We start from the raw sequence: 11927 nt of genomic DNA, 5'->3' as shown, positions 1-11927 counted from the left end.
TAATTAATCAAAAGTAAATTTTAAGCAAATTTTCATCCAAAATTATTGTTGGCCTGAATCATATAAACTAGTTTCTAGAGGGCAATCCAATCAACCATCAACATTGATATTTGGAAGGAAAACAATTCTCCATTACCAACATGAGTTTAGAAGTATACACTAAAATAATAATAAAATTCTGTTTGATTCAAAAATACAATATGCATTAGGACTCACCCTTGATGAACCATTGCTTCTCCTTAACGATAAAGAATAGCCCGTGTATATTAACTTTGGTTTGGCTTCATGTACCTCTCACTCTGAGGTACAATGTATAAACATTGTTCTTTTCTTTCCATTCTCAGCCTCTACGGAACTCAATACCTTTAAAATATCATTATTTTACTATCTATACAACTCATTAAGAAACTACCAAATCAACCTAGCTCAGTTTTTACCCTTCATTCAACAAACTGATAACCCATTTTACCTTTTCAACAATATTCAAATAAGTATTCAAACATGTGTGTATGTGTGTGTCTATATAAATATATATAAATACACCATAATGTACCTGCACTCATAATATTCAAAATAGTAAGAAGTTATACATCAAGCAGAACAGAATGGCAAGCTTGGGCGGTTTCGTGTCTGTATTAACCTTTCTCTTATTCCTCTTTGTTGGTTTAATGTTTTCTTCATCTGAAGCTGCCATAAAGAAATATCAGTTTGATGTGAGTTGTATTTTGATCATATTCAACATGCTTAACTTACTAGCTTGCGACGCAAGGTTCCCTTAAATAGTGTTTTGTTCTTTCTACAGGTTCAAGTGAAGAATGTGAGTAGGTTGTGCCATGCGAAACCTATTGTAACTGTAAATGGAAGATTCCCGGGGCCAACTATTTATGCCAGAGAAGGAGACCAAGTGATTGTTAATGTAACCAATCATGCACAATACAACATGTCAATTCATTGGTAGCGCCCGATTTTAAATACATATAATTGAAGTTTTTTACATTAGCAAATGTTTCTTTTTTCATTTAACAATCAGATATATGGTTATTATAGGCATGGACTAAAACAGTATCGTAATGGTTGGGCGGATGGACCGGCTTACATCACTCAGTGTCCGATACAAACTGGTAACAGCTATACTTACGAATTCAACGTTACTGGGCAGAGAGGAACACTATGGTGGCATGCACATATTCTTTGGCTGAGGGCCACTGTCTATGGTGCAATAGTAATTATGCCTAAACTTGGAACACCGTTTCCTTTTCCACAACCTGCTAGAGAATTTGAAATTCTCCTTGGTAAGCATTATAAAGATTCATATGCTAAGATATGAAGTACAAAAGTTGATGTACTAACTATTTGTGCATGCAATAGGTGAATGGTGGAACAATGATGTGGAAGAGATTGAAAAGCAAGGGAACAAAATGGGATTGCCACCAAATATGTCAGATGCACATACAATCAATGGAAAACCAGGACCACTATTTCCTTGTTTTGAAAAGCGTAAGTAAAATTAACCAAAGTTTGTTATTATTATGTAAGGGAGTGATAATTAACCAGACTTTAGTTACTGGTTTATATAGTCTACAAAAGAGTGAAATCTTTGTATGAAATGCAATTAATTTGCTTCAATTTTGTAGACACATTTGCAATGGAGATAGAGCAAGGGAAGACATACCTCATGAGAATCATCAACGCTGCACTCAACGACGAGCTTTTCTTTGCCATTGCGGGTCACAACATGACAGTAGTGGAGGTTGATGCTGTTTATACAAAACCATTCACCACTCAGGCCATACTAATTGCTCCTGGTCAAACCACAAATGTTCTGGTTCGTGCCAACCATGTTGCTGGCAGGTACTTCATGGCTGCCAAGGCTTTTATGGATGCTCCAGTTTCAGTTGACAATAAAACTGCTACGGCTATATTTCAATACAAAGATATACCAAACACTGTCCTACCCGTCCTTCCACAGTTGCCAGCTAGCAATGACACGGGTTTTGCTTTGAGTTACAACAAGAAATTGAAGAGTTTGAACTCTGCTAAGTACCCTGCAAATGTTCCTCTCAAAGTTGATAGAAACCTCTTTTACACTATTGGTTTAGGGAAGAATTCTTGCCCTACATGCCTCAATGGAACCCGGTTTCTTGCTTCCATAAACAATGTATCTTTTGTGATGCCTCAAATTGCGCTTCTCCAAGCTCACTACTTCGATATCAAGGGTGTTTTCAGAGCTGATTTTCCCGATCATCCTCCAACTCCTTTCAACTATACCGGTGCACCATTAACAGCCAATCTCGCATCTTTAACAGGCACAAGAGTAAACAAGATTTCCTTCAATTCTACCGTGGAGCTGGTTTTGCAGGATACAAATCTCCTCACAGTTGAATCACATCCATTTCATCTTCATGGATATAACTTTTTTGTTGTTGGAACTGGTATTGGTAATTTCAATCCAGCTAAAGACCCTTCTAAATACAACTTGGTGGATCCTGTTGAAAGGAACACAGTTGGGGTTCCCACAGGTGGTTGGACAGCAATTCGTTTCCGAGCAGACAATCCAGGTACTTCTGAAGTTGTACAAAGTTTCTATGATATTTAACTTTATGGCATAATATTCTGCTCATGGCATGATGTTGTTATAAATATGATTACACAGGTGTCTGGTTCATGCATTGTCATTTGGAGCTGCACACTGGTTGGGGGTTGAAAACAGCTTTCCTTGTTGAAAATGGACCAGAACCAAGTCAATCTGTTCTGCCACCACCAAAGGACCTTCCATCATGCTAGCCATTGGTTAAAAACTGATCAAAGAAAAATCAAATTAAACAGTATTCAGTGTTTTTTATGGGTTTTTGTCTATTCAGCCTTCACGTAAAAGTTGCAGAGGGTTTTCCTTAAGAGAAAAATAAAGGGGAAACAATGTAAGAAAGATTTCAAGGATTTCTTGTAATTAAATTTCCAAGTAAAGATTCTTTATTTCATTGAACATTAAGTTACTATAGACTATTAAATTATTCAGCTACTTGGACCAATATGTCCTGCAAAATACATCCCAATTTCTTCAACCTATTATTAATCCTTCCTCTTACAAACTAGAATAGTCCGGAATGATCAAAATATACTCAATTTTATTCATGATTAATGCACTTCATTGTAATATTCTCAACTTTATTCATTATTAACAGTTTTACATTCGGACCAAGCGAGTGCTTGGAATTGTTTCAAGCCTTCCACCCTTTAGTTTAAACTTACAAGATATACAGCTCTTAAAAGAGACACAGGTTTTCCATTGTACACTCTTTCCTGTGTTATTTTCCTATCTGGTTTATAAATTTACTAAGCCTGCCAGTAAGGCATTTGTTGAAGACAGATCAGCCAGCAACTAGAACCAGATTATGATCAAACCCAGACACGGCCTGCAAAATTTGAAAACCTTCTAAGGAATCAAGGTAAAATGGCTCAACTTCGTCAACAGAACTTGACAGACCGAGTCTACCATTTTTACCAGAGCCCCAGACCCACATTTCTCCTTTTGACGTGAGGGCAACCGTATGTGCACGCCCTGCTGAAACCGACACAGGATTCTCCCCGGCCAATGCATGAGTCAAGGCAGGAAGGTTGGCAGGCCCTGGCCTTCCAAGCTGAGAACTCTGGTTCCACCCCCATGAAGCAATGTTTGTAGCTCCCACAGTGTCACTACTACCATCTGATTCATCAAGCTGGCATATTGCCAAAGAATGACCAAGCCCTGCTGCTACAGAAATGGGAGTAAGATTTATCTCAACAGGAAAGAATCCCAAATCTTTCGTAGCTCTCCCCAATTGGCCATACACATTACTCCCACAACTCAAGAGAGCACCATCACCTGATAACGGTAAACAATACTTGAGAGTTGAGAGAAGAAAAACTCATATATGTAAGAATTTGCTAGGAGAATTATTGAGTAAATTACTAATCTAATCCCTAAAGTTGTACAGACACTTTCAACTTTTGCACCTGAATTGAAGGAAGTTTTAAAATGATAATTGAATTTGAAAACTCTAAAGGTGATAGTGTCCTACAATTTAAGAGACAAAATTGACGATTCACTAAAAAATTATGCAATGTAAAGTAGTGTTACATACGGCAAAGAACTAGAGAGTGATCAAGGCCACATGCAATGTCGACAACTTGAACATTACGCAATTCTTCTACCAAGCGAGGTTCCCATATTATTGGCATGTTATTCTCCTCCTCCATTCCTTGTAAGACTTTCTTTTCAGCAACTTCTAGGTCTGAACTCGTGATTTGTGCATTGATTGAATGCATGGTTGAAGAGGACTCTAATGAAGATGACTCCAAGTGACCATTCCCCATATTCCCTATCCTTCCATCCGCATAATAGCCCCACCCAAACAACTTTCCATCCACAGTTAATGCAAGAGCATGCCCCCAACCAAATGATACCTGTTCAATCAAAGAAATAAAGCTTCTTCACCGAGCATTTGAAAGAGCAGTGTAGAACCGATACTTCATATCAAAGTCAGTGTTTAATAGTAATACATGTTAGAATCGAACACCATCTCGACACCAACACATGAGATTGCATTCAATTACTTCAAATCTCACAAATTATTACCCTAGTCCCCGTGTCAGTGTCTTGTTGAATAAGCTCTTAATTAAGCAAAAATACCTTCTTTATGTTTTCTCCAGAAAGTGCTTCAACTCTGGAAGGCAAAACAGCTTCAATGATGTCTTTTCCAAGACCAAGCTGTCCACGTTTGGATTTCCCCCACACCCAAACAGAACCATCTTCTCCAACCGCAGCCGAGACAACTCCAGATGCAAAGGCGTTACACACCTTCACATTTTCAAGTCCCTCTACTCTTTTTGGCTCATTCCATGTTTCTCTGCATTCCAATTCTTCATCACAATTTTGATATTACAAATCAAAGAACACGCAGTAATTAACAAACTGTAGTAATTTTTACCTTACCTTGCGGAAAATCCACGACCGAGTTGAGCTTCGTTGTTTCTTCCCCAAGCCCAAAGATGGTGTTCAGAAGTGATTGCAAGAGAGTGGTAGTGACCAGCATGGACGCTGAGAATATCAGAAGGTAAAGAAGGAATTGGAGTAGGTTCGTATGCGTCTACTCCCATACCAACACTGGTGGTTGCCAATCCTAAAGCTCCATGGCTTCCATCTCCGAAAGTCATCACCGTAGTCATCCATCTCCGGGGAACAACAACCGCACCGCTTTTCAGATTCAGCTTCCTCAACAATACACGTGATCGCCACATTTCTTTCCACCTACACCGTCGTACTGTCAATGTGTCACGCTTTACCCACTCCTATAGTTTGTAAAATATTTCCTTTTTGTCTATGCATCATATTAACTAATCGACTAATCTTAATCCTATAACCATTTCTTAGGTCAATAAAGGGGTTCAAAACAAATCCAACCGAAAATCGTAAATTAAATTAAATTAAATTAAATGGAAATTATAAAAAATCACATTTGATTAGGATGTGTTTGGATCATTTTTAACAAATCGTGTAGTTCGGTTCGATTTACGGTTTGTATTTTGCAAACCAAATTAAACCAAAACAAATTACATTATGTTATAATTCGAATTTCACTTATTCCACATCCAACCCAAAATTCAAATCTATTATGTCTTAAAGTTACAAATATTCTTTTACTCATGTTTACGATTTTATTTTCAACATTTTTAAATTTCTCCTAATAGTATCGCGCATTTTTTCCATCTTCTTTGTCATGTATGTCTTGTTGAATTGTAATTCCTTGTGTCGAAGCAGGTTGCTCGACAGAGCAAGGAAGTGTCCAACCACCTAGTGTGTTAAGTAGTGTTAGCTATTTTGGGCTTTTATAATTTTGGGTTTTTATAGTTTTGGGCTTTGGCTTGAGGTCCAAGTTAACCTAGATCTATAAATAGAGGGAGTAACCTTTATTTTCATATAAAAGTGAATAAAGTATTCACAACACTTGCAATTCACAGTATTTTGTAGTTGCAAAGATTGATTGAAATTCTCCATAGGTTTTGGGGGATTTCCAACATCTGGTATCAAGAGCTCCGGTTAATCGATTCGTGGGAAGAAAATCACCATGGCAACGAATCATCCAAACGGACATTTTCCAGCAAATCTTCTGATTCTCAAGAACAACAATTATGAGAATTGGTGCAAGCAGATGAAGGTTGTGTTCTTTTATCAAGATATTTGGGATCTTGTGAAGGAAGGAGTAACAACGCTTGGAGAAGCCGTGACGGATCAAGAAAAGACTGCACATAAAGAATTGAAGAAGAAAGATTATAAAGCTCTCTTTATAATCCATCAATGTGTTGATATAGATAACTTTGAAAAGGTTAGTGATGCAGAGTCAGCGAAAGAGGCATGGGAAATTCTGGAGAAATCGTCTGGAGGCGCGGAGAAGGTGAAAAAGGTGAGGTTATAAACTCACAAAAGAACGTATGAATTGCTTCAGATGGAAGACAATGAAAGCATAACTGATTTCTTCACCAAGGTTACAAAACTGGTGAATCAAATCAAGGTATGTGGAGAAGTGTTGACATCAAGATCTGTTGTCGGAAAGATCTTGAGGTCGTTGGCTCCAAAGTTCGACCACGTGGTAGTAGCCATAGAAGAGTCGAAAGATCTGTCAAAACTGACAAAGGAAGAGCTTCAAGGGACGCTTGAATCTCATGAACAAAGAATGGCTGAAAGAGTTGCAGGAAAGTTGAAAAGTGATATGGCTTTGCAGCCTCAACCAGCAAAAGAAAGAAAAGGCAAAGGTAGTTGGAATGGCAACAAAGGCAGAGGAGGTTACAACAATTCGACTGGTCAAAATCAGCAAGAAGGAAATTGGTCGAATCAGAGAAAACCCTGGAACCAAGGCAATCAAAGAGGTGGTGTTGCAGGTAGAGGAAGAGGTGGTGGTCAAAAGCCAGACAAAAGTCACATTCAGTGTTACAATTGTCAAAGGTATGGTCATTATTCTAGTGATTGTACAAAAAAGCAGAAGAATCAAGAAACTTATGCAAAGTTGGCGAAACATGAAGAATAAGAGACATTGTTGATGGTTATAACAAGAGAATAAGAGAGATTCAAGGATCAGTGGTACTTTGACTCAGGATGCTCATCACATATGTCTGGAAGAAAAGATTGGTTTGTCAACATAAAGCCCTCAATGAAGAACATGGTGAAATTTGCAAATGACAACACTCTAGCAGCTGAAGGTGTTGGTGATGTTCTGATTATGAGGAAAGATGGAAAGAGGTCAGTAATTTCAAATGTGTTATACATACCAGGCATGAAGAGTAATTTGCTCAGCATAGGGCAGTTGGTTGAAAAGAACTACAAGGTGTCGATCGAAGACAAGATGATGAGAGTTCTCGACTGAAATGGAAGGTTGATCTTGAAGGCTTCAATGTCTCATAATAGAACCTTCAAGATTGAGCTTAATGTGATGGAGCATAAGTGTCATGCAACAGCAACCAGCAAAGATGAATGGATATGGCATTACAGACTTGGTCATCTCAATTTCAAAGACATCAGAGATTTGAAGAGAAGAAATACGATTTCAAGATTACCAGAAATCGACATTCCAAACAAAGTGTGTGAAGAATGTGTGCAGGCAAAGCAGCATAAGAACAACTTCAGTAAGGATGCAGGAAGCGGGTCGAAGGCAATTCTTGAAGTCATATACTCTGATGTATGTGGTCCTCTCGAGGTGGATTCGATTGGAGGTAACAAATACTTTGTTACATTCATAGATGATTTCAGTCGAAAACTATGGTCTTACATGATCTAAAAGAAAAGTGAAGTGATCGAGGTATTTGCCAAGTTTAAATCTATGGTCGAAAGATCAAGATTTTGAGAACTGATGGTGGTGGAGATTATGTGTCGAAAGACTTCGATGCATTATGTGTGAAAGAAGGGATTGTGCATGAGGTGGTGCCACCCTACACTCCACAACAGAATGGAGTCGCAGAAAGGAAGAATAGAACCATTATGAATATGGTTAGAAGTATGTTAAAAGGCAAGCATCTACCCAAAGAATTATGGGGAGAAGTTGTGTCGACTACGACATATATCCTGAACAGATGTCCGACGAAGAAGCTAGAAGGAATCACGCCAGAAGAATGTTGGTCTGATGTCAAGCCTAGCTTGAGTCATCTGAGGGTGTTTGGATCTATAACATATAGACATGTGCCAGATCAGTTGAGAAGAAAACCTGATGACAAGTCTAATCAGATGATCCTGATAGGATATCATTCGAATGGAGGATACAAGTTGTTCGACCCAATGAATAAGCAAGTAGTGATCAGCAGGGACGTGATCATAGATGAGCTTAAGGAGTGAGATTGGACTGAGAATGTCAAGAAAGATTAAGTGAGAATATTTTGTGATGAACCAGCTACTGAAGTCGAAAGAGAAGTTCGACAGGAAGAAGTTAGAGGTGAAGCAAGTACAAGCAGACCTCAGAGAACAAGACACATGCCTGTAAGGTTGCAAGAATGTGTGATTACATCAGATGATATGGTCGATGAAGAAGGTGAGCTGGTACATTATGCTTTCTACGCAGATGTCGAACCTGTCAATGCAGCTGAGGCATTGGAAGATTCGAAGTGGATAAAAGCAATGGACGAAGAACTGAAGTCAATCGAAGTCAACAACACTTGGCGACTTGTCGAATTGCCCCAAGACAAGAAGGCAATCGATGTGAAGTGGGTATACAAGGTGAAGTTGAATCCCAAAGGAGAATTGACTCGACACAAGGCGAGAGTTGTGGCAAAAGGATTTTTTCAGAAAGAAGGAATCCACTTCGATGAAGTTTTTGCACCTGTTGCTAGAATCGAAACAATCAGGTTGGTTGTTGGTCTAACAAACATGAACAACTAGTAGATGTGTCATATGGATGTGAAATGTGCATTCAAAAGAAGTTTATGTGTCACAACCAGCTGGATTTGTGAAACATGGTGAAGAAAGAAAGGTGTACAGGCTGCATAAAGCCCTGTACGGACTTAAACAAGCTCCAACAGCTTGAAACAAGAAGATAGATGGTTTTCTAAGGGAGAAGAAATTTGTAAAGTGAAAATCTGAACATGGAGTACATGTAAGAAGAAGCAAGAGTGAATTGCTTATATTATGTCTCTATGTTGATGACCTGTTGATAACAGGTAGTTGCAAGAAGGAAATCAAGACTTCAAAGGTGATCTCAACAGGGAATTCAAAATGTCAGATCTGGATGACATTTCATATTTCCTTGGCATCGAATTCTACAAGAGTGGTAGAGGTTTGATGATGCACCAAAGAAGGTATGCAGGCAAAATTCTCAAGAGATTTGAGATGCAAGATTGCAACCTAACTTCGACTTCAGCTGAGCCCAGATTACAACTGTCGAAGGATTCAGATGAAGATGATGTCGACCCAACCCAATATAGAAGACTTATTGGGTCACTTCGATACCTTTGTCACACAAGGCCTGACTTAGCATACAGTGTAGGTATGGTGAGTAGGTTCATGCAGAAGCCAAAGGTATCACATCTAGTAGGGACGAAGAGGATACTAAGGTATCTGAAAGGTACTCTCGACTATGACATTTTGTTTCCTGCAGCTGATGAAGGAAAAGAATGCAAATTAGTGGGATACACCAACTCAAGTTGGTGTAGTGATGATGAGGATCGAAAATCCACAGTTGGCTATGTGTTTATGCTAGGTGGTGCTCCAGTTTCTTGGAGTTCGAGAAAAGAGCCAGTAGTGGCATTATCATTGTGCGAAGCAGAATACATAGTTGTTTCTCTTTATGCATGTCAAGCAACATGGATGGTGAATCTGGTCGAAGAAATAACATCGAAGAGTCATGGAGCAATTACCATGAAGATCGACAGCATGTCAGCTATCAATTTGGCGAAGAATCCGATAGCACGTGGTCAAAGCAAGCACATCGAGATGAGGTTCCATTATCTTCGAGAGCAGGTAGCAGATGGGAAGATGAATATGGAACACTGCAGAACTGAGAATCAGATTGCAGACATCATGACAAAGGGAGTGCAGGTCGAAGTGTTTAGAAGGCTAAGAGCTATGATGAATGTAGATAACTTAGACACAATTAATTAGATGGTGTATTTAATTGTAATTCCTTGTGTCGAAGTAGGTTGCTCGACAGAGCAAGGAAGTGTCCAACCACCTAGTGTGTTAAGTAGTGTTAGCTATTTTGGGCTTTTATAATTTTGGGTTTTTATAGTTTTGGGCTTTGGCTTGAGGTCCAAGTTAACCTAAATCTATAAATAGAGGGAGTAATCCTTATTTTCATATAGAAGTGAATAAAGTATTCACAACACTTGTAATTCACAGTACTTTGCAGTTGCAAAGTGAATAAAAAGTTTTCCACAGTTTGTGGACAGAGAGAAACTCTGCAGAATTATATTACTCTTCTCCTTCATCGTTCTATACACTCTTTCTTTCTCCATTGTTCTTCTTCTTTCGTTGTTATTGTGTGGGTACTAACAATCTTGTTCATCAAGATTGATTGAAATTCTCCATAGGTTTTGGGAGATTTCCAACATGTCTCGCCTCTTATACTCTAATTTATTCTCTTATAATATTTTTGATATTCTTTTATCCTATTATTTAATGTTTTTTATTCTACTTTTGTCTAATTTTATTTTTGTATATTGAATGAGAAGATTTTGTCTAAATATAATTAGTTTTGTAGTTATTTGATAATGTATGAATGATTAAACACAAAGTTATGTTGTTCTTTAAAGATCTATGTATGGCTCAATAAAAATCTTGTAAAAAATCGAACAATACAAACAGCATTAATTAGGTTTGGTTGGGTTCAATTTTATTTCAAAAAGCCAATCAAACCAAATCAAAACGCGTGTTTTTTTTTCTTGCCTTTCGGATGATTTTTAGCTTCAAAACTACACCGCAAACACCCATACTTACACGCAGCTGTTAATCTGTATTTATGATAAACAATATTTTTTATAAATAAAATATATATTTATAAAAAAATGTTTTAAATAAATTTTTAACAATATATATTAGACTTTTTTTTATTAATTAATTTTATTATTGCATTAACAATATACGCACATATTTTACGATCATTAATCAACTTTATTATTTTATTAACCAATCAAATATATAATATCAATCAATTGATTCTGGAAATAATTTATAACTTGATAAATAAAATTTAAAAATAAAAATAAAAATAAAATACTAAAATAAAATTGGTTAATATTATGTAAATACTAATTTATAAAATTGTTTAATAATCAATTTTGTTTTACTATTTAGAATTTGGTTAATATTATGTATTTTATTGATCAATAAAGTAATGAAGTTGGTTAATAAGCTATAAGTAAAATATATTGTTAATAACATATATTTTTATGGTTAATACAATAATAAAATTGACTAATGATAAATCTTATATTTGTATTATGAAATTAATTATATATATATATATATATATATATATATATATATATATATATATATATATATATATATATATATATATATTATTTTATTTAAAAATAAATCTATTTATAAATATTTTTGTATTAAAAATATTGTTTAGCGTATAAATACGATAAACAATATTTAGTGTAAGTATTAGCGTTTGAAATAGGAAATGTGTGTAGTAATAGCATTGCTCAAACCAATTTTCTATTTTACTTTTTCTATTTTTTCCACTTTTGAACTCTCACATACGTGTTTAACGGATAAATATGTGAAAAGTCATTCAGTGTATTTTTTTCTTTATCGAATAATTTATTATTATGTTTTCCGATTTGAGTTTTGTTTTTTTAGAAATTTTATTGGTGTGTTCTTCAATTGGTAACATGTACCGGATAATTTGATACTATGTTATCCGGTGGATTCCATTTTGTGTACTGTATTACTTAATAGT

The 11927-nt window shown here is 36.5% G+C and overlaps 2 protein-coding genes across 2 annotated transcripts; one reads left to right on the top strand and one right to left on the bottom strand.

The window, feature by feature from the left end:
• The first annotated feature begins 301 nt into the window (after positions 1-301).
• LOC127120230 (laccase-11) lies at positions 302-2983 on the top strand. Its single transcript, XM_051050641.1, has 6 exons — positions 302-713; positions 803-954; positions 1048-1292; positions 1369-1497; positions 1635-2558; positions 2654-2983. The coding sequence occupies exons 1-6, from the start codon at positions 606-608 to the stop codon at positions 2782-2784; spliced, it is 1689 nt and encodes a 562-aa protein (XP_050906598.1). The 5' UTR covers positions 302-605; the 3' UTR covers positions 2785-2983.
• A 161-nt stretch (positions 2984-3144) lies between these two features.
• LOC127120231 (ultraviolet-B receptor UVR8) lies at positions 3145-5384 on the bottom strand. Its single transcript, XM_051050642.1, has 4 exons — positions 4973-5384; positions 4670-4886; positions 4122-4443; positions 3145-3862 (listed from the first exon to the last, which is right to left on the bottom strand). The coding sequence occupies exons 1-4, from the start codon at positions 5275-5277 to the stop codon at positions 3369-3371; spliced, it is 1338 nt and encodes a 445-aa protein (XP_050906599.1). The 5' UTR covers positions 5278-5384; the 3' UTR covers positions 3145-3368.
• Between the last annotated feature and the right edge of the window lie 6543 nt (positions 5385-11927).

Source organism: Lathyrus oleraceus, chromosome 2 (assembly GCF_024323335.1).
Source record: "Lathyrus oleraceus cultivar Zhongwan6 chromosome 2, CAAS_Psat_ZW6_1.0, whole genome shotgun sequence".
In the NCBI taxonomy this organism is placed as follows: Eukaryota; Viridiplantae; Streptophyta; class Magnoliopsida; order Fabales; family Fabaceae; genus Lathyrus; species Lathyrus oleraceus.
Note: the sequence above shows the minus strand (reverse complement) of the source record. Positions and strands in the feature narration are given on the sequence as shown.